This window comes from Elephas maximus, chromosome 25 (assembly GCF_024166365.1).
Source record: "Elephas maximus indicus isolate mEleMax1 chromosome 25, mEleMax1 primary haplotype, whole genome shotgun sequence".
In the NCBI taxonomy this organism is placed as follows: domain Eukaryota; kingdom Metazoa; phylum Chordata; class Mammalia; order Proboscidea; family Elephantidae; genus Elephas; species Elephas maximus.
Window position 1 is genome coordinate 68528713 of NC_064843.1, and position 23837 is coordinate 68552549.

Genomic DNA, 23837 nt, shown 5'->3' on the forward strand with positions numbered 1-23837 from the left:
TCAAGGTGCCCCCTCCTGTGGGCCTGGGCCAGTCCACACCTGACTACCACCCCAGAGCAGTGATCATCCCAAGTACGGGACTTTCTCTGGGTCCCTGGGAGAAAGGAGACCCCATAAAGAAACCTGCCCTGAGGACAAAATGAGACCCCATAAAGAAACCTGCCCTGTCTGAGGACAGCCTCCTGGGCCAGCTCTGGGACACCGTGGAGGAACGTGGGGAGGAGGCCCCACTGGCAGATAGGGGAAGGGGCTGGTGGGGGCCAGGGGCACAGTTGGGCAGGGGGCACTTGGCGGAATTCAAGCTCACTGGATACCAGTCACTAACTGAATGAAAATGCACATACTTCTCTCTGACTGTGACGCCACACACCTGCAACAGTGACTGCCCTCATCCTAGTGAACAGTCTCACAGGTTGACATGGCACTGGGGGAAAGATCTAAGACACGGAGACCTATCCTCAAATGTGTTTTTTTCAGGCTGCAGTTTTCTCTGTATTTTATGTATTATCTTTTTAAATTAAAATTTCCTATATTTTAATAGAAAAAAAAATTTCCCACTAACTTCTCTACGTGCGATTCTCTGCTGTGGCAGGAGGAAAGGAGCCAGAGAGCAGAGGCAGTGCCCCCCTGGACCTCCACCCCTGCCAACCCACCCATGGGGCCAGCCATGGACATCCATTTCCAAACCTGTAAGATCTCCTTGCCATTCTGAATCCCCTCCTGGGCCCACAGAGTGACGACCTGCTTGGGAGATGCAAACCCAGTGCCATCGTCGATGCTGGAGAAGAGGCGCAGGCCTGAGCAGATGGACACGAGGGACGAGGTTGTGGTGGTCCGGCACCCACTTTCCTCCACAGCCTGCACGCCAAGGACAGAGAAGGCGCTCCTGAGCTCATGTGTCTGCTGAAGCCCTGGGCACATCTGTTTATTTCTCACGTCTCCCACCACACAGGCCTGCACTTCGCACCTGCTGCCCACAGAGGCCTAACAAGGACAGCCTCACAGGGTTACTGCTATCTCCACGTCCTGGACAAGGTAAGAGGGCTGGTCACAGTGACATGGTTCACCAAAGCATGCACACTTCTGTGGGTGCAGTGCCGGGGCTGCTCTGGGACCGGAAGGCGGTACTACCACACAGGCCTCTGTCCGGACCCCAGCTAGTTGGTCTGTGCCAATCTTTCCTCTGACTTAGGAACAGGGTATGGAGGGCCTCACTGAGGAAACGGGGTATGGAGGGCCTCACTGAGGAAGGGCCTGAGAAGGTGTCTGCCATTGTCAGGAAACCCTTGAGGGGTTCCAAAAGCAGAGTGGGGTGTCCCAGACATCTCTATCTGTGAAATTGCACACTGCTGAGAATGCCGAAGCACGTTGCTCTCAGCTAAGCAGCCTAGGGGAGTTTTAAGATGAAGGTAAAAGTTCTCTCAATCAAAAAGCTGACCTGCGGGGCTCAGGTACTGTATGAATCCACAGGAGCAAGGAAGATTTTCCTTTTCTTTTCTGCCCCAGAGTCATTCACAATAAATATGTGCTATCTGGAACTCCAGAGAGTAAGGATGAGTGTCCTCCCTCCCTTCGGGCGACGCAACCTCTGCTCCAAGCCTCCAAGGCTCCCACCACACTTATGCAAAACCCACCTTGTCACAGCCTGCTCAGCCTTCCTGGCTTCCCCCTTACCTCTCACTAGCTGGGCTCCAGATCTGGGACCCTCTGTGCCTGGCTCAACTACCCCGAGCTCATCTCCTCTTGTACCCCTTGCTCTCTGGGCTCCAGATCGGGGGATTCCTTGCTATTACTCAAACACTGCAAGCCCACCTCTGCAGTCTGAACCACGCTCCCCTTGACCCTACTGGCTCATCCCTGACTCACTCTGGTTTCTTCTCCAGTGACCCCCCAGGCCTGCCCTGAGCACCTTCTCTACCTGAGCACCTTCTCTCCCCCAGCACTGTACTTCCTGAAGTCGGGCTTCACCCCAGGGGGCAGAGACCATGTTTGGCTTGTCCTCAGCTGAGTCACCACCTCTCTACTGAAGGAATGAGTACTTACTGAGAGCTTACTGGGCTGTGCTGGGTGCTTTATGTGCTAACTATAAATAAAAAAAAAAAAATTTTTTTTTTAACTATACAAGCCTACAAAGCAGAAATCTTACCCCGTTTATAGGTGGGGACAGGGTGGCTAAAGAATGCTCAAGACTTACCCATGGCCACCCACAGAGAAGCTCAGATACTCAAACGTACCTGTAACTCTTATGGTTCTCCTATCTGTTTCCTCTGAGGACTGTGAGACCCAGAAGGGGCTGTTGTGCTGGGTCATAGGGGCTCCCCTACCACCGGGTCCACCTGCTTCTGGTGTCATCTCCATCTGGGGCTTGTGTCTGGGCATCCTGCGTGCTAACACAGCCATGCCACTTGGCAGGGTCCAGTCTCATGCCCTTGAGCCAAAATGTGGAGCTACACACATACAGGACACGGCAACCCCCACCTCACAGCAATGCAGGACACTCTGCCCCCCTAGAATCCCTCCAGCTGCTGCCCCCAAGTGGCCACGCAGACAGGCGGTTCTCAGGTGATAGGCGTCAGAGAAGGGCAGGACCTCAGTGCTCCAAAGACTAAAAGTTGGAACCTGTCCACTCCCCAGCCTGGCTTTATATGTCCCAAACGTGTTGTGTATCGTGTGTGTGTGTATGCAGTGGGTTTAGTGTATTACAGAGTGTACGTAAGTGTATACAGAGTATACATGTGTGTATATATACTGTGTATGTATAGAGCATATGTGCGTATATACTGTGTATGTACAGTGTGTATATATTGTGTGTGTAGAGTGTGTGTATACAGAGTACATGTGTGTGCATATGCTAGGTGTATTGTGTGTATGTGCGTGTACAGGTTGTATGCGTGTGCATACTGTGTGTATATAGAATGTGTGTATACCGTGTGTACAAAGTGTATGTGTGCATACTGTGTGTGTATACAGTGAATTTATTGTGTGTGTGTGTGTGTTTACTGTGCACGTATAGAGTGTATGTGTATGCGTGTATACACTGGGTTTAGTGTGTGGGTGTATACATGTGTGCACTATGTAGGTATGGTGTGTGTGTATAGTGTGTATATCATGTGTGTATACAGTGCGCGTATACAGAGTGTGTGTGTATATACTTTGTGTGTATACAGTGGGTGTAGCGTGTGTGTATACAGTGTGGCCATACAGTGGGTTTAGTGTGTGTGTGTGTATACACAGTGTGCATATATACTGTGTGTGTATACAGTGGGCTCAGCGTGTGTGTATAGAGTGTATGTGTGTGTATACATTGTGTGCATGTATATAGTGTGTGTGTATACAGTGGGGTTAGCATATATATGTGCACACAAAGTGTGTGTGTGTGTCTCCCGTGTGTGAATGTACAGTTTGCATGTATAGTGTGGGGTATATACAGTATGTCTAGGGTGTGTGTCTATAACGGCACGTGCAGTGGGTGTGAGTGTGTGTTTGTCTGTATGATGTGAGTGTGTATGCCATGTGTGTATACAGTGGGTGTGTGTGCATGGTGAAAGTGTATGTACAGGTGTGGTGAGCAGTATGTCTATAGTGTGGGTGGTTGTCTGCAGTGGGTGTGCGTATGTATATTGTGTGTGTGGATGTGTATACAAAGTAGGTGTGTGTATGCAGTAGATGTGTACAGGTATGTGTGTCTACAGTCGGTGTGTGTGTACACAGTGTGTGCAGTGGGTATGCATAATGGGAGTGTGTGCATACAATCTAGGTGGAGCATACAGTGGGGGTGTGTATACAGGTCTTGTATGTGTGTGTAACAGGGAGAGCAGCTGGCTGTGACGACAGGATGATGGGTCAAGCCGCTGTGCCGGGAGAACCTGCACTGCAAGGGCATTTGAGGTTGCAGGACCTTGCATGCTCAGAGGTGAGGCTGCTAGGGCTCAAGGCCATCGGCGGGGAGGTGGCACCGGATCACTGTCCTCCCCATCAGAGCCAATGCCTGGAGAAGCTGCTGACTCCTCGGGACATAAGGCATGGTCCACTTTGAGGTCCCCACTCCATAGTGGCCGTTGGCAACACCTCTGCCCCCACCTAGCCAGGGTGTACTGCAAAGCCATCTCACCTACAGCACTGGACATGGTCTGCCCATGTTCCTGCATCTGCCCCAGCTCTCAGCCCCAACAGAAGACTCCCTATCACCTCACTGTGGTCCACAAAGAGTAGAAACCTATCTCCACCCCAAGTTTTGGTCCACAAGTTGAGCCCAGTACTGGCACACAAACTCCTCGACATGGGCACCTTGAGGAAGCCATGTCTCCCTTCTGGGCTCCTCACCACAGACTTGCCTCTGGCCACAGAGGGCATGCGTCCAGGGAGGTCTCTAGGGCACCAGCTGCCTTCTTGCTCCTGGGCATAGTGCCAGCCATGTCCCCCCAGTAGCTCAGTGCTCCCGCTGGCCTCCCAGACAAATCGATGCCAATGGGGACAGGGCTGCTTCAGCCTCAGAGGAGGCCGAGGGCCCCGAATGAACACCAAGCAGTGATACAGTGGGCCCATATTGTGAACTTTGTGACCTCATCTGTCAGACCTTATATGGCCTGACGCCGTCCCTCAATGTTTCTGAGTGTCTTCTTCCTCCATTCTTGTTGACTTTAGATTCAGAAACTTACATTCTCAGAGGTACCTGCCACTTGGTGGAGAATAACACTCTGGTCCCATATCACCTCCCACAAAACATGGAGCCAGCCCATCCCCATGAGGAAGGCAAGAACTCCTTAGAGCAGCCTGCTCTGCAGTGGGAGAAGGAAGCTGTTCCGTCTAGGCAGGGAGAGAAACCACACGCTAAGTCAGCAGTCACTCAACAAAGTTGTAACTTAGAAAACGGCCTAAAATCTGCTCACCGCAAACTGCACAGAGACCTGGCACTTCTTCAAGACATAAAGTTCAGGCATACAGGATGGAGAGAAGACGGCTAAGGAACACAGCCCTGAAGGGCTGCCCTCAGGAGAGGCCACAGGGTCCTCTGTGACACTGCTCTTTTGCTCCATCACATCATGGAAAGAGAGAGGGCTTTCCTTGCTGGAACGTTGTGTATCTCACAACTGAGAAACACGTACTGAGTTGTCATGCTCCAGACACTGCCTTGTATCATGTGATCCTCATAGAACACCTGTGAGGTGGGAATCCTGACTGCCCCATTTTACAGATGAGGACCCTGAGGCTCAGAGACAGTAAGCAACTCATTCAATGACACGCATCTAGGGAGGTCTGTATGATTCCAGAACCTCAGTGACATGCCCGTCAGTTACACAGGTGAGTACACACCCCTGTCGAAGTCCTGGACAACTCACTCAGGAGACACGGAAAGGGGTCAGGCTTGTCAAAGATGCGGAAGGTTATCAGCTGCAGCCCCAGAATGAGAGCAGTTACTGCTGTGGCTCAGGGTCTCATTGTCACGTTTTACCTGGAAATCAGGCCAAGGCCTGCTCAGTTGGATGGGAGTGGAAGATTCCGGAAGTGAAGCAGGTCCATGACTGAACAGGCCAAGCTGGAATTCCGCAAGACTCACTTTGCCATCTCCATCTCGATCCAGTTTCTTAAACAGGTCCTCCAGTTCCTGAACAAAAGCCCCACACCTGGATCAGGACAGACGCTTTGCTTGGCTCAGGGGCTCCACCAATAGGCAGCTCACACCCGCTGGCACTGCCAGGCCTTCCGCGCTCCCTCCCCTCTGGTTTAAACACGCAACAAGGGCTGCTTGCTGCTCCTTATCCAAACTCAAAACTGCCTAGGTCACACCTGGCTGTGTTTCCCACACGCCTCCCCTCTCTCACGGGAAATCGCCGCTGCCCTGTGCGTTCCCATCCCACTGTGAGTAGCTGAGCCACCTGAACTTGTCTACTGGGGCCGGAAGCTTGAAGAATGCTGGCAAGAGGATGCACACACACAGCCCAGGCCAGCTCCAGTAGGTCACAGGTACGCGAGTGGCCAAGGCTGAGACAGCATCAGTGAGAATGAGGACTCCCACATACCACCACCCACTTCTGCCTCTGCTCCCATCTGCTGGGGAGTGAAAGCAGGCTCAGAAGAGGCCATATTTGGCTGGTGGTACAATTCAGCCAGGCAGACAGGGCAAAGTATTCCAGGCAGAGGGGTGACTGTGAGTGATGGCGTCTAAGAGTGCCTGGCACACCCGAGGGCAGCAAGGGCTTGGTGGAGCCTGTGTGGTGAGAGGCTATTACGATGCAGCCTGAGGTTTCTTTTTGGCAGAAGGCTTGGAGCCACCCCAGGGTTTTAAATGGGCGGGTGATATGGCTGAATCAGTGTCTGAAGGGTGAAGAGGCTTTTTAGACCCAACATCAAATTCTGATCATTTCAGAGAACAGTGGTTGGGGCAGGTCTGTCCCAGGCTCTACCTCACCTCTTTCTCAAGTCGTTGCAACCCGATGCTCTGGCAGACCACTGCCAGCTCTTGCGCACTGAGGTAGCCACTGCTGCCAACACCAAGCTCTTCCCAGATGACCTGGGCCTGGCTCTGAGGTGTGTCAAAGGTGGGGCTGCTGAGCTCCTGAGGACTCCCCAAAACCTTGGGACTCCAGGCTCGCAGTTGGCCTGAAACAAAGGGAGCACAGTTAAACAGCGCCAGGTGGAAGTGTTGGGGGGTGTGTTCAGATGCCAGCGAGGCACTCTGAAACATGACAGACTAACAACTGGACAGAGGGATGGACAGATACGTAATTGGACAACGGTGGACGGACTCATAACTGACTTTACTATGAGCTTTGAAAATTCACAGTGTTCACTATAAAATTCTTTCAACTTTCCTCATTTTCATAATAAAATGTTGGGGGAGAGAGGATTCCCTGGGGAAAGCGTTTTTTCTGAAGGTAACACAAAAACAAAGATATTACTAAGTCAGACCACTAAAAGTACATACAACAGGGCTCTATTAATTGTAGTCATTAAAAAAAAAATTTTTTTTTTTTTTTTTTGCGGTTTTGAACCCTGATTGATTACTGCATGATGAGCCAGCATTAACTAAGTGTGTGTCCTGCCTAAGGCTTTGATGTCATGAACCAAGTTTGCCCATCCACAAGGGAGTCTCCACAGGCAGGGCTGTGGGGACAGGCGTGTGGCAGGGATGTAACTATATTCTGCAGCAGACTGGGTGGGGTCTGAGAGATCAGATAACCCACAGAGGCTGGAGGTCGGGAAAGGCCTTGTGTGCCGGGCTGGAGGAAGACGTACTTCTCTCATTAAGATTTCTTAAAGCTCACATTGCAGGAAGTTATGAATCCTTGACAAACAGCCCAGGGCTGCACAGGGAGGGAGCAAGGCAGTAAGGAGAGGCAGCCAGGGCCCAATGTGGGCCAATGGGTTCATGGGGCGGGGGACACACCTTTGGTTCTGGATACACCACATGGCTGGGGTACCTTCAGTAAGACACTTCACCTCCTTGGGCTTCAGTTTCTCAAATTACAGACCAAAAAGGTTGACTCCTCACGCTAGGATTTAGGCTTCCTTTTGGATTTTTCAAGGAGGTTTATTTTACTTTGTTGTTGAGAATATACACAGCAGAATATACACCAGTTCAACAGTTTGTACACATACAATCCAGTGACATTCTTTGAATCGTGCAACCATTCTCACCCTCTCTTTCTGAGTTGTCCCTCCTCCATTAACTCCCTGCCCCCTAAGATCCCTATCCAAACTTTTGAGTTACCGTTGTCAATTTGATCCCATATAGATAGTTCTTAAAAGAGCATAAGGCTCAAGGCAGACATTTGTTATACTTAAGCTAAACTACTGTTTGGTTTTAAGAAACTTCAGGATATTTTTGGTTTAATTTTTAAAGACCATCCTCAGGTCAACACTTTCAGGGGTTTCTGTAGTCTTCACAGCTTCAGAAAGTCTGGAGTCCATAAGAACTTGAAATTCTGGTCAGCATCTCCCCTATTTTGATCATTGAATCATTGATCAAAATATTCAGTAATGGTATTACTTTCAGGTCTTATCTTTCATTTTTTGAATTTTATCTCTATTTACTTTTTCAAAAATTTTATTGCGGTAAAATAAATATAACAAAATGTTTGCCATTTCAATCATTTTAAGTGTACAATTCAGTGGCATTAATTACATTTACTATGTTGTGCTACCATCACCACCATCCATTTATAAATGTTTTTCATCGCCCTAAACAGAAACTCAGAACTATTTTTCAAATTCATGCACCAACCACTAAGGCCGAAGATGAAGAAAGAAATTGAAGATTTTTACCAACTTCTGCAGTCTAAAATTCATCGAACATGCAGTCAGGATGCATTGATAATTACTGGTAATTGGAATGCAAAAGTTGGAAACGAAGAAGAATCAGTAGTGGGAAAATACAGCCTTGATGACAGAAACAATGCCAGAGATCGAATGATAGAATTTTGCAAGACCAGTGACCTATTCATTGCAAATACCTTTTACAACAACATAAACAGCAACTATACACATGGACCTTGCCAGACAGAATACACGAGAATCAAATCGACTACATCTGTGGAAGGAGACTATGGAAAAGCTCAATATCATCAGTCAGAACAAGGCCAGGGGCTGACTGCAGAACAGACCACCAATTGCTCATACGGAAGTTCAAGGTGAAGCTGAAGAAAATAAGTACAAGTCCACAACAGCCAAATTACGACCTTGAGTATACCCCACCTGAATGTGGAGACCATCTCAAGAACAGACTTCATGCACTGAGCACTAATGACTAAAGACCAGATGAGTTGCAGAATGGCATCTGTTTTGGTCACCTAGTGCTGCTGTAATAGAAATACCCCAAGTGGATGGCTTTAACAAAGAGAAATTTATTCCCTCACAGTTGAGTGGGCTACAAGTCCAAATTCAGGGAGTCAGCTCCAGGAGAGGCTTTCTCTCTCTGTCGGCTCTGGAGATAGGTTCTGCGATGCATCGGTCTTCCCCTGGTCTGAGAGCATCTCAGCAGGAACCTCAGGTCCAAAGGATGAGGTCTGCTCCCAGCGCTGCTTTCTTGGTGGTACGAGGTCCCCGTGTCTCTCTGCTCACTTCTCTCTTTTGTATCTCAAAAGAGATTGGCTTAAGACACTATCTAATCTTGTAGACCTCATCAGTATGACTGCCACCAATGCATCTTATTACATCGCAGTGACAGGATTTACAACACACAGGGCAATCACACCAGAAGATAAAATGGTAGACAATCATTCAAGGGAATTATGACCTCGCCAAGCCGACTAGGGGGACACAATTAAATCCATCACAGCATCAAAGACATCGCACACGAAGAAAGCAAGGTCATTAAAAAGACAGGAAAGAAAGAAAAGACCAAAATGGATGTCAGAAGAGATTCTGAAACTTGCTCTTGAATGTCAAGTAGCTAAAGCGAATGGAAGCAGATGATTTCAAAGGACAGCTCGAGAAAACAGAGTAGTATAATGACATGCGCAAAGAGCTGGGATTAGAAAACCAAAAGGGAAGGCCATGCTTGGCATTTCCCAAGCTGAAAGAACTGAAGAAAAAACTCAAGCCTCGAGTTGCAATAGTGAAGGATTTTATGAGCAAAATATTAAACGACATGGGAAGCATCAAAACAAGATAGGAGGAATACAGAGTCACTGTACCAAAAAGAATTGGTCGATGTTTAATCATTTCAGGAGTGGCATATGATCAAGGACAGATGGTACAGAAGGAAGAAGTCCAAGCTGCTCTGAAGGCATTGGCAAAAAACAAGGCTCCAGGAATTGATGGAATATCAATTGAAATGTTTCAACAAACAGATGCAGTGCTGGAGGTGCTCACTCGTCTATGCCAAGAAATATGGAAGACAGCTTCCTGGCCGACTGACTGGAAGAGACCCATATTTATGCCTATTCCCAAGAAAGGTGATCCAACTGAATGTGGAAATTATAGAACAATATCATTAGTATTACACTCAGGTAAAATTTTGCTGAAGATCATTCAAAAGTGGTTGCAGCAGTACATCAATAGTGAACTGCCAGAAATTCAAGCCAGATTCAGAAGAGGACTTAGAACCAGGGATATCATTGCTGATATCTGATGGTTCCTGCGGAAAGCAGAGCACAGCAGAAAGATGTTTACCTGTGTTTTACTGACTATGCAAAGGCATTCGACTGTGTGGATCATAACAAATTATGGATAACATTACAAAGAATGGGAATTCCAGAACATTTAATTGTGCTCATGAGGAATCTGTATATAGGTCAAGTGGCAGTTGTTTGAATAGAACAAGGGGTTACTGCATGGTTTAAAGCAGGAAAGGTGTGTGTCAGGGTTGTATCCTTTCACCATACTTAATCTATATGCGGAGCAAATAATCCAAGAAGCTGGGCTATATGAACAAGAATGGGGCATCAAGATTGGAGGAAGACTCATTAACAACCTTTGTTATGCAGATGACACAACCTTGCTGGCTGAAAGTGAAAAGGACTTAAAGCACTTACTGATGATCAAATACCACAGCCTTCAGTATGGATTGCATCTCAACATAAAGAAAACAAAAATCCTCGCAACTGGACCAATAAGCAACATCACGATAAACAGAGAAAACATTGCATTGCATCGGGCAAATCTGTTGCAAAAGACCTCTTGAAAGTGTTAAAAAGCAAAGACGTCACTTTAAGGACCAAGGTGTGAGTGACTCAAGGGATGGTGTTTTCAATTGCCTCATATGAATGCAAAAGCTGGACAATGAATAAGGAAGACTGAAGAAGAACTGATGCCTTTGAATTATGGTGTTGGCGAAGAATATTGGACTGTCAAAAGAATGAACAAATCTGTCCTGGAAGAAGTACACCCAGAATAAGTGAGGATGACGAGACTCCATTTCACATACTTTGGATATGTTATCAGGAAAGACCAGTCCTGCAGAAGGACGTCATACTTGTTAAAGTAGAGGGCCAGTGAAAAAGAGGAAGACCATCCAGGAGATGAACTGACACAGTGATTGCAACAATGGGCTCAAGCGTAACAACGATCACAGGGATGGCACAGGACCAGGCAGTGTTTTGTTCTGTTGTGCATGGGGACGCTATCAGTCGGAACCGACTCAATGGCACCTAATAACAACAAAAAAAACTCACTATTCCTTCAGCTATAACTCCTAACAGCCCTTCCCCTAGCTCCTGGTAACTACTGATAAGCTTTTGGAAAAGGCTAGTTTTTTAAAATTAATTTTTAGAAACTTTTCAAACCTATCCAAAACAGAAAGAAAAGTGTGAGCCCACGTGCACAGGCACTCAGCTCAGTGATGATGAAGACACTGCCACACTACCTTCATCTACCCCTTTAGTTGTTGCTTAAGTATGTGAAAGCAAACCCCAGCTATCTCGTAATTTTACCCCTATGTATTTAGTACGTATTTCTAAAAAATAATGGGCTTTTTTTTCTTTTTAACATACCACCACCCATTACCACACCTAAACATCAACAATAATTTTCCCACTGTTTCAAAATGTCTTTGTACAGTGGTTTGTTTGACTCAGTATCCACACAAAGCCCTCAAGAGTATAGTTATTATTTCTCTTTGGTCCTTTAATGGAGAACATCTCTCCTGCCCTACCCCACCTACAGGCACTGCTTTGTTTAAGAAATTGGATCAGTTGTTCTGTAGAATGTCCTAGGTTCAGGATTTATCTGTTGGCTTCCTCATAGTGTCATTTAACTTGTTGCTCTATCCCCAATATTTCCTCGCAAACCCAAAGTCTGAGCATCAAAGGCTAGTTTGGATTCAAGTTCAACTTTGTTTTTTTGGGCAAGAATACCAGGAGGCCTTGGTCTGTTTGAGGTTCTAAGACTCATCAGTGGCTTCAGGTTTTGATAATCTTCCTTCTTCAGCCAGCTGGCTTACTGATGCTTCTGCTGCTTAACCAGGGGAAAAACTGTGGGAGAAGAACAATGTTGGGGGTGTCCATAACGGGACATCAATAGATAAGGTACATTTCTTTTTGTTGTTGCTATTGTTCTTGTTTTTAAATAACATTTTATTGTGTTTTCAAAGAAGGTTTACATAGTTTAGGTTTACATTCAACAATTTCGACACAAGTTATCCAGTGATGTTGGTTACATTCTTCACAATGCTTAAATATTATTATTTCCACTCTGGTTGTTTCATTTCCATTAATCTCCCTTACATTCTTATGTTTGTTTTAAAGTAATTGTTGACTGTTTGGTCTCATACAGGTGCTTTTTTAAAGGAGCACAGTACTTAAGAGTGGTATTCATTATTTTTGAACGGGTTTGTTATTTAGCTACAAGGTGGCCTCAGGGGTTAGTTTTGATTCAAGGTTTGAAGAGTATCTCAGGGCAATAGTCTCAGGGAGTCCTCCAGTCTCAAGCAGTCCAGTAGGTTGTTTTTTTTTTTTTTTTTTTACTTTTTAGGATTTAAGGTTCTGTTTCATAATTTTCTCTCTTTCTCTCAAGGTCTATCTATTGTGGTTCTGATTAGAATGGTTGGTAGCAGTAGCCAGGTACCATCTAGTTCTTCTGGTCTCAGCGTATATGAGGCCATGGTTCCTGTAGACTATTTGTCCTGTAGACTAGCTTCTTCTTTGAGTCTTTGGTTTCCTTCTTTCTCTCTTGCTCCAGATGAGCAAAGACCAATAACTGCACCTTAGGTGGGTGCTTGTAAGCTTTTAAGACCCCAGATGCTGCTCACTAAACTAGGATGTAGAACATAACTTTATGAACTGTACTATGCCAACTGGCCAAGATGTCCCACGAGACTATGGTCTTAAACCTTCAAACCCAGAAATCCAATCCCACGAAGTGTTAGGTAATGTCTAAGAAGTACCAGTAGCTGTACCCATGTGCTTTATTATACATATGAATATATATGCCTACAAGCATACTACATGCACATGCATACACCTACATATATACACATATACAGATATTCATATACAAACATACATGCTTGCATGTAGATTTTTTGGTTGTTTCAAAATTATTTATGCCATAGGAATTAACAAAGGTCTTTTTTTCTTATGTACTTATGTACTTTTTAGTGACATTGTTTACCTTTGTCAAGCTGTTCCCTTTCCCATCACCAAAAATAACAAGTTTTTACTATCTGAGGGGTGAACCCCTTAGATAGTAACCACAAATGAACATTAGTTTCTGTATATTTACCTATTCCTTCCATTTTATAAATGTGAGAACATACAATATTGTTTTTTTTTTTAATGATTGACTTATTTCGTTCAACATGTCTTCCAGGTTCATCTGTTCTAGGATTTTTTTTCTTTTTTTTTTTCAATTGTGCTTTAAGTGAAAGTTTACAAATCAAGTCAGTCTCTCATACAAAAATTTATATACACTTTGCTATATACTCCTAATTGCTCTCCCCCTAATAAGACAGCCCGCTCCTTCCCTCCTCTCTCCATTTTCAAGTCCATTCAGTCAGCTTCCGGCCCCCTCTGCCCTCTCATCTCCCCTCCAGATGGGAGATGAATGACAACATAGTCTCATGGGTCTTCTTGATCCAAGAAGCTCACTCTTCACCAGTATCATTTTCTATCCCACTGTCCAGTCCAATCCCTGTTTGAAGAGTTGGCTTTGGGAATGGTTCCTGTCTTGGGCTAACAGAAGGTCTGGGGACCATGCCCTTCGGGGTGCTTCTAGTCTCAGTCAGACCATTAAGTTTGGTCTTTTTACAAGAATTTGGGGTCTGCATCCCACTGCTTGGAAACTCTGGTGGCGTAGGGTTTAAGTGCTACCACTGCTAACCGAAAGGTCGGCAGTTCAAATCTGCCAGGTGCAGATTTACTGATATAAATTGACCTCTGACCACTGCTTTTGCTGTGTCCCAAAGGTTCTGATGGTTAGTGTTTTCACTCTCTGGATTCTATGAATTTCTTTATTCCATCCTTAATGTCTTCTATAATCCAGTCTTTTCTGAGCAGGGTATTGTTCAGTTTCCAAGTGTTTGATTTCTTTTCCCTGCTTTTTCTTTTATTGATTTCCACTTTTATGGCTTTATGGTCAGAGAAGATGCTTTGTAATATTTCAATGTTTGAATTCTGCTAAGGCTTGCTTTATGACCTAATATGTGGTCTATTCTAGAGAATGTTCCATGTGCACTAGAAAAGAAAGTCTACTTGGTTGCTGTTGGGTGGAGTGTTCTGTATACGTCTACGAGGTCAAGTTGGTTGATTGTGGCATTTAGATCTTCCATGTCTTTATTGAGCTTCTTTCTGGATGTCCTGTCTTTCACCAAAAGTGGTGTGTTGAGGTCTACTACTATAATTGTAGAGCTGTCTTTCTCACTTTTCAATGCTGATAGAGTTTATTTTATGTATCCTGCAACCCTTTCATTGGGTGCATAAATATTTAAAATGGTTATACCCTCTTGGCATACTGTCCCTTTAATCATTATATAGTGTCCTTCCTTATCCTTTATGATGGATTTAACTTTAAAGTCTATTTTGTCAGAAATTAATATTGCCACTCCTGCTCTTTTTTGATTGTTGTTTGCTTGATATATCTTTTTCCATCCTTTGAGTTTTAGTTTGTTTGTGTCTCTAAGTCTAAGGCGTGTGTCTTGTAGGCAGCATACGGATGGATCGTGTTTTGTAATCCATTCTGCCACTCTCTGTCTCTTTAGTGACGCATTTAGGTCATTTACACACAGCGTAATTATGGACAAGTGTGAATTTACTGGCATCATTCCGATGGCTTTTTCTGTGTGTTGTGCACAGTTTCTTTCTCCCACTTGATTTTAGGTGCTGATTATCTTTATCTATTCACCTTTCCTCGTATTTGTTGTTGATTTTGTTTCTGCTGAGTCTCTATTTTTTTCTTGTATTTTATCTCAATGTGTAGGATAGTTTGTCTCCTTCGTAGTTATCTTATTATTTACCCCTACTTTTCTAAATTTAAACCTAACTTTTATTTCTTTGTATCACCTTGTCTTCCTCTCCATACGGAAGATCTATGACTACATTTCTTAGTCCCTCTTTATTGTTTTAATGTTGTCTTCTTTTACATAATAACATCGCTGTTTCCCTATTTTGAGTGTTTTTTTATCTTGGTTTATTTTTGTGATTTCCCTTTCTGGGTTGACTTCTGATTGCTCTGCCCAGTGTTCTAGTCTTGGGTTGATACCTGATATTATTGATTTTCTAACCAAAGAATTCCCTTTAGTATTTCTTGTAGTTTTGATTTGGTTTTTACGAATTCCCTAAACTTCTGTTTATCTGGAAATGTCCTAATTTCATCTTCATATTTGAGAGAGTTTTGCTGGATATATGATTCTTATCCTACCAATTTTTTCCATCAATGCTTTATATAACTCATCCCATTGCCTTCTTGTGTGCATGGTTTCTGCTGAGTAGTCCGAGCTTATTCTTACTGACTCTCCTTTGTAGGTGACCTTTTGTTTATCCAAAACTGCTCGTAAAATTCTCTCCTTACCTTTGGTTTTGGCAAGTATGTCTTGGTGACTTTCTTTTAAAATCTACCTTATATGGAGTTCAATGAGAAGCTTGGATAGATATCTTGTCATCTTTCATGATATCAAGGGAAATTTTCTGCCAACAAATCTTCAACAATTCTCTCTGTATTTTCTGTTATCCCTCCCTGTTCTGAAACTCCAATTACTCATAGGTTATTTCTCTTGATAGAGTCCCACATGATTCATAAGTTTTCTTCACTTTTTAAATTCTTTTATCTGATTTTTCTTCAAATATATTGGTGGCAAGTGCTGTATCTTCAAGTTCACAAATTCTGCCTTCCACTTGCTCTATTCTGCTCCTCTGACTTTCTATTGAGTTGTTTAATTCTGTAATTTTATTGCTAATCATCTGAATTTCTGATTGCTGTCTGTCTATGGATTTTTCCAGCTTGTTAAATTTTTCATTATGTTCCTGAATAACCTTTTTAATTTCTTCAACTGCTTTATCTGTGTGTTCCTTGGCTTGTTCTGTGTATTGCCTGATTTCCTTCCTGATGTCTTGAAGGGATCTGTATATTAATCTTTTGTATTCTGCATCTGGTAATTACAGGAAGGTGCTTTCATCTAGAAGATCCCTGGATTGTTTGTTTTGAGAGCTTGTTGAGGTGATCATGGTCTGTTTCTTTATGTTACTTGATATTGACTGTTGTCTCCGAGCCATCTATAAGTTATTGTATTAGTTTATTTTATGTTTGCTTACTGTATTGTAGCTTCTTGCTTTGTTTTGTTTTGATATGCCCAAATGGGTTGATTGAGTGAGCTAGCTTGATTATTTTTACCTTTGGAGCTCTCACGTCCTGTCCCCAGATGGCTAGAGCTGTTATCAGGTATATCAGTCTAGGAGTCCATTCACTTTTCTTGTATAAACTCAGCTCAGCTGTCCACATAGCTGATCATCAAGTGTGTGCTACAGGCTCTGTCCTACAGTCTTAGAAGTGCAGGTGTGATTGGTATAGGTTCTGGTATCTCATTGTAGCAGGGGGTCACTCTCTGAACAAGCAAGGGGGCTGAGAATCGTCCCCCAAGTGTCTCTGATGAAAACATGTCCCTGTTCCCCAGAGTGTACAGGTGGGTGGGTTCTGCAGATGGACCATGGGCATGCAATGTTTTCCGTTGTAAGGAATGGGAGGTATCAGTTATCCTTGGACCCCTTTCACGCATGGTGGGGTGACGTGAGTGGACCCACCAGTCCTTAGGCCCCTGATGTGGGTAGGTGAGGACCCTGTTTAACAGGCAAAGCAGTGTCAAATGTCAAACACCCACCTCTCCGTCGCACAGCTGAAACAGTTGTAGCCTGCCAACAAGGGCCTGTTCTCCTGAAACAGGTCCACACAGGCCAATGCAGAGGGGAAAGGTACTCAAAGTCCACAGACCATTTATGCCTGGATAGGAGACACTTCTGTCCTGAGCCCCCCGGTTAGTGGAACTGGCAAATTCTTTTCCCCCAGTAGTGAATTTATTCCTTCTCCAGGGGCTGGAAGATGGCTCTAGGTGCTCAACAGGGCCTATCTCAGGCCCAGGGAAATCAACAGATGCTGAAGCCAGCTTAGGGGTGGGGGGGGCGTGGTAAAATATAAGTTAAGTACTTAGCTTTTGCCAAGAGTGCCAGTCTTCTCTGGCTCCGGGGGTGTGAGCAGGCTGTGTGACTGGGTGCTTCTCCCTGAGGAAACTGTGGCCAAACACTAATACCAGCCCGCTGCCACCACTCCCGGGAATGGTGCCCAAGGGCTCCCAGAGATACAGGTCCAGTAACTCCTCTCCGCTTCTGAATCATCTCTTCCTCCCCCTGCCACTCAGTTTGTTTTCTAACCTTGCCTGTGATGTTCAGGGCTCCTAGCTTGTCATAAATATACTTGTTTCACTTGTTTTTTCGGGTCTTTGTTGTAAAAGCATTCGCTGGAAGCATCTGTCTATTCTGCCATCTTGGTCCTGCCTCCCTCTTTCTCTTTTTTAGTGAACATCCATGGCATTAAGGTTGACTCTACTTTGAGGAGGCAGCTCTTCCCCAGTAGTATTTTGAGTGCCTTCCAACCGGAGGGGCTCATCTTCCAGCACTGTATCAGAAAACATTGCACTGCAATTCATAAGGTTTTCTTCAGTGGCCATTTTTTTTAGCAGTACATCACCAAGTCCTTCTTCCTAGTCTGTCTTATTCTGGAAGCTCCGCTGAAACCTGTCCACCAGAGGTGACCCTGCTGGTATTTGAAATACTGGTGGCATAGATTCCAGCATCACAGCAATATGCAAGCTGCCACAGTATGACAAACTGACAGACTTTAAATGTCTGTAATTTCTAAATAAAAACTTAAAAATAATCCTGACACTGGGATTTATTTCTCTGGGCTGCCAGAAGAGGTCGAATAAATAATTTATTAGGTTTAACCTGAGTGTTTGTGTACTCACCGTCAGTGCTATCCCAGATTGGAAAGGTTTCTAATCAAGGCTGGGGGAAATCAATTTTAAAAACAACCCAAAACATGTTTTCCAGGTAGAGAGCACTGAAACTGCTCCATGAGTAACCTCCTCCCACCCACCCCTCCTTCTGCTAGCCTAGACTGAAAATCTGATTAAATTAAAAATGAGAGTTTGACCAGCTCTTCTGCTTTGACAAGAAGCACAAATGGAAGCTTGGTGAGGTAAAAGTTGAACAAGAAATGGCCCTAGTACTCAAGGACCACAATCTAGAGGTGCTCAGCTACAACTGTTAATTTTTTATTTCGGCAGAAATGCAAGGCACAACTCTGATCTTTCTCTTTCCAAGCCAAGTTTCTGCCACTTTCCACCCTCTGCAAAACACCAGTAAGGAGGATCATTAACACAGCCACCCTCTTACAGGGAAAAGCCCAGAAAAGCAGTGAAGCTGTTGGAAGGGCGGAAGAATGCAGGCCAGCACTACATACTTCCTCAGAGTCATCTGCAAGCCTGGTCTGAGCCATAATGGGGAGCCCTGAGTGTCAGACGTCCACATTTGGCCCTGGGCACTAAGAGTCACAGTTGGATATGATGGGGCTCTGTGACCAGAATCTTTCTGGAGTGGCCTTATAGGCTTCCTCCAAGGAGACACATCAGCTCCAGACCCACAGTCGGCAGCCACTTCCCCTTGTTACCCAACCTGAGGACTGTGGCCAAGGCCCTTAAGTCTGAGTGGGATGGTGGGGCAGGCAGGAAGGCTGCACTGTGACTTCCCAGGCTGGCCGTGAGGTGAGACAATGTCAGCCATGAGTGTGAGGCCACATGTGCCTGAGCCCTGAGCCTCCCCGGGAGAAGTCTGACTAACCTGGAGGCCCTGTGCATGAGGACACCAGACATATGGAGTGGGCCCACAGGCAGGTAGTGTTTGTCCCAAGTCCTCCCAGCACCGTTTGATGACTCCTGCCAGCTGTCAATCATCACCCAACATCCAGTCTCTCAGCAGAGGCAACAGACATTGTGGAGCAGACTGGAACCCCTTGAAAGCCTTCTTGTGTCTCAACATCTTCTGCAAATTGTTCTCCACCACTCCCGCCCCCACTTTTAAGAGAAGTTACACAGCAGCATCTTTCAAAACTTGGGTTCAGTCGTCACAAAGACCTGGGTGACCCACTGACCCCTCCTCTCACTCCCATCCTTTGTTGAATTCTTTTTTCAGTTTTGCAAGCATCTGATAATTTAGCAGTTAATTCTACACCATCTTATATTTTTTACCACTTTCCTCCACAAGTGCTGGTCTTGTCTCAATCTGACTTAAGGATTCTTGAGCAATATTTGTTTACCATTTTATATTAAAGAGCAATATTTGTTTACCATTTTATATTATATGGAAATGCAAGAAAATTAAAAAGAAAAAAGTCTTCCTTCCCCTCAAATCCTTTGTTTCCCTTAAGAGCTGCAAATACTTTTTTTTTTTTTTAATTTCTACCATTTTATTCAAAGTTGTGCTAACAGAAATATGCAGGAAATACATTCATCTCATTTTCTGCTGTATGAGTGAGCAAATTAAACAGGTTTACAAAGTTGCTCACATAAATTTGTTAACCTCTTTACTACAGCACATCTTTCTATACCCCCAGTGTGATCCATACCTGACATACAGTATGCACTTATTTTTAAACAAAAAGTAATTTGGGAACATAAAACTGAAATTATTTCTTCATTTTTAAATATAGCAACTTCAAAACCAAAGTAAATAAAAAATTCTTTTGACCTTTATGCAATCCTGAGATCAACTTGGTTGTTTATTAAAACATCGAACAGCCTGCTTAATAGCTGTTTGTAGATACAATTCTATGCTTGAATACTGATTTCCTTGTAATCTTTTTGGCCCATTGTTTCGTTTTGTTCTGCCCTATCTTCTCATCAGACTATTGTAAACCAGGCCCTCGACTTCATTTACAGTGATTACAATTTTAAGAGTATGTAGGGCACTCAATAACTATTTATTTGCTCGCTGAATCTTTGACAGTGCCCAGCACATGGTGGGACGTGCTGTGAATACAGCAGATACTCAGTAAACATATACTGAATACACTGAAGCGTAGTACGAAGTACGAAAGCACTGGCCTCTCTTTCCCCTACCCTACTTTTGTTGTTGTTGTTAGTTGCCGTCCAGTAGATTCTGACTCATGGTGGTCCCGTGTATAGAGTAGAACTGCTCTATAGGGCTTTCACGTCTGTGACCTTCCAGAAACAGATTGCCAGGCCTGTCTCATAGGCGCCTCTGGGTGGGTTCACACAACCAAACTTTGGGTTAGCAGTTGAGTGTTTAAACATTTGTGCCACCTAGGGACTCCAGTCTACTTTTAGGAAAATAAATATATGCGTATTTTTAACACTATCAGACAATATGAGGTGAGAGTCTCTAATCTGAATTGAGTGTAATATGGGGTGACTAGTTAATGCTAATGTTCTCTGTAACTTTCAGTCCATAACTACTGATGCACTGTTTTCCCTGTCTATGTTACAGCTTCCCGTTGCCTTCAGACTTGCTCCTAAAATCCTTGGCTTATCTATTCCCACCCTGGAACACTCACTCCAGCCATATGGACTTCTTTCAATTCCTCCATCTTGTCTCAGGCATTCTGCACATCTCTTTCCAGCCCCATCACCTTGATTGAGTAACACCTACTCATTTGTCAGGTCTCCTCTTAAACACCACTTCTCTCAGGAGGTCTTTTTTTGATCCACTAGAATAGATCAGGTGCCACTAGGTGCTTCCACGGAGTCCTTGGGTTGTGTGAATGGTTCACAGGCTCAGCTGTTAACTGAAAGGCTGATGGTTCAAGTCTACCCAGAGGCGCCCTGGAAGTCTCAGTGATCTACCTCTGAAAAATCAGCCATGGAAAACCCTATGAAACACAGTTCCGCTCTGACACACACGAGGTCACCATAAGTCGGGATCAACTTGATGGCAGCTAGTTACGTGCTTCTACGGCACCCTGTACCGGATCAAACCACATCTCTTACAATACTAATTGTATAATATAATTTCTACCTTCTCTCTGATCCATAAGCTTTGTGAAGACAGGGAATTTTCTATCTTGTACACCTCCCTATTTCTAGCAGCCATGCTCAGTTTACAGCTAAACCAAAAAACGAAATTTGTTGCCATAAGATCGATTACGACTCACAGTGACCCCATAGAACAGAACAGAACTGTCTAATAGGGCCTCCAAGGAGTGACTGTTGGATCAGCCTGAGCTCTTAACCACTGTGCCACCAGGGCTACAACTACTTAACTAAATTTAACAAACTCATCATATCACAGTTTATAAAATTAAGAGACTCTTACACTATTATATGTTGAGGACAGATATTCCAGTGCTTCTAAAGATGATTGCTGTCTCTGTAACGTGGCTAAAAAGACCAACATTCAAACAACAGTCTTTCACACAAAGTCCTTGGGTGTGAAATTGGAGCTGCTTACTGGTTAAAGAGGCTGGGTCTCCAGCTCTGCCTCTTGGGAAAACACAGGCCCAGCTTCAGCTTATTGACCTCAGTAGGCCACGGGATACAGCTGTTTATGGTTTCCCCAGCAGTCCGTGAAAGAAAGTATCATTTCTGTTATTGAAATTATACCTTGGCACCAACAGATTTGAAATGTGCATTTGTGGATTGCTATCATTCTCATTTAAAATCTAATTGAGGTCAGTCAAAACCGAGACCAAAATCACTATCTATTATTTATAATTTATATCCAACATCAAAAAAGATAAAGGCAATTTAGGGTAATACACATTTGAAACATGCTATTTAAATCAAATATTAAAAAGAAAAAAGAGAGGCAGAGCCAAGATGGCAGAATAAATAGATGCTTCCGGCGAGCCCTCTTTACAACAAAGACCCGAAAAAACAAGTGAAACAAGTATATTTATGACAAGCTAGGAGCCATGAGCATCAAAAGCAAGCTTAGAAAATGAACTGAGGGGCAGAGGGAGGAAGAGACGGTTCGGAAGCACAGAGAAGTTACAGGACCTGAATCGCGGAGAGCCCACAGGCACCATTTTCGGAGCAGTGGCAGTGGACTGGTACTAGCATTCAGCCACAGTTTCCTCAGGGGGAAGCAGCCAGCCACACAGCCTACTCACACCTCTGGAACCAAAAAAGAACAGCGCTCTCGGCAAAAACTAAGTACTTGCATATATTTTAACGTGCCCCCCCCACCACCCCCAAGCCGGCTTCAGTGGCTGAACTCCCTGGGCATGAGATAAGCACTGCTGAGAGCCTAGAGCCATCCTCCCAGCCTTGGAGAAACAAAAAACTTGATTTGGGGGAAAGGATAATTTGCCAGCTCCCCCTACCGGGGGAGCTCAGGACAGAAGCGGCTCCTGTCCAGGGATAAATTGTCTGTGGACTTTAAGCACCTGTTCCCTCTGCATGGATCTGTGTGGGCCTATTTTAGGAGAATAGGCCCTTGTTGGCAGCCTCCAACCATTTCAGCTGTGCAGTGGAGAGGCAGGTGTTTGATGTTTGACATTGCTTTGCCTATTAAACAGGGTCCTCACCTACCCATGTCAGGGGCCTAAGGACTGGTAGCTCCACTCAGGTCACCCAGCCACCTGCGACAGGGGTCCAAGGATAACTGGTACCTCCCAGTCCTTGCAACCAAAAACATTGCATGCCCATGGTCTGTCTGCAAAACCCACCCACCTGCACGCTCTAGGGAACAGGGATGTGCTTTCCTCAGAGACACTTGGGGGTCGGTTCTGAGCCCCCTGCCTTGTTCAGAGCATGACCCACTGCTGCAATCAGATACCAGTACATACACCAATCACCCCTGCCCCCTAAGACTGTAGGACAGAGCCTGTACCACACATTTGATAATCAGCTACCTGGACACCTGAGCTGAATTCATACAAGAAAAGTGAATGGACTCCAAGACTGATAAACCTGATAACAGCTCTAGCCATTGGGGGACAGGACGTGAGAGCTCCAAAGGTAAAAATAATCAAGGTAGCTCACTCAAGCAACCCATTTAGGCATATCAAAACAATACAAAGCACGAAATTACGACACGGTAAGCAAACATAAACTAATACAATAACTTACAGATGGCTTGGAGACAACAGTCAATATCAAATAACATAAAGAAACAGACCATGATCACCTCAACAAGATCTCAAAACAAAGAATCCAGGGATCTTTTAGATGAAAGTGCATTCCTGGAATTACCAGAGGCAGAATACAAAAGTTTAATATACAGAACCCTTCAAGACATCAGGAAGGAAATGAGGCAATACACAGAAAAAGCCAAGGAACACACAGATAAAGCAGTTGAAGGAATTAGAAAGATTATTCAGGAACATAATGAAAAATTTAACAAGCTGGAAAAATCCATAGACAGACAGCAATCAGAAATTCAGAAGATTAACAATAAACTATAGAAGTAGACAACTCAATAGAAAGTCAGAGGAGCAGAACTGAGCAAGTAGAAGCCAGTATTTTTGAACTTGAAGATAAATCACTTGGCACTAATATATTTGAAGAAAAGCCAGATATAAGAATTAAAAAAATGAAGAAACCTTAAGAATCCTGTGGGACTTTAACCTACGAGTGACTGGAGTACCAAAACAGGGAAGATAACAGAAAATACAGAGAGAATTGTTGAAGATTTGTTGGCAGAAAACTTTGCTTGATGTCGTGAAAGATGAGCAGATATCTATCCAAGATGCTCACTGAACTTCACATAAGGTAGATGTTAAAAGATAAGTCACCAAGACATATTATAATCAAACTTGTCAAAACCAAAGATAAGGAGAGAATTTTAAGAGCAGCTAGGGATAAACGAAAAGTCACCTACAAAGGAGAGCCAATAAGAACAAGCTCAGACTACTCGGCAGAAACCATGCAGGAAAGAAGGCAATGGGATGACATATTT

The 23837-nt window shown here is 44.4% G+C and overlaps 1 protein-coding gene across 5 annotated transcripts in view; it reads right to left on the minus strand.

The window, feature by feature from the left end:
- The window catches only part of NINL (ninein like), a 238932-nt gene that overhangs the window by 87736 nt on the left and 127359 nt on the right, over positions 1 to 23837 (minus strand). For 4 of the 5 annotated variants that reach the window (XM_049869353.1, XM_049869352.1, XM_049869356.1 and 1 more), the window contains exons 7-9: positions 6410 to 6600; positions 5453 to 5605; positions 688 to 858 (exon numbers count right to left, since the gene is read on the minus strand). In XM_049869353.1, the coding sequence (XP_049725310.1) occupies positions 688 to 858; positions 5453 to 5605; positions 6410 to 6600 (515 nt within the window). The remainder of the gene's footprint in view (positions 1 to 687; positions 859 to 5452; positions 5606 to 6409; positions 6601 to 23837) is intronic. The other variant, XM_049869354.1, reaches the window with a different exon arrangement.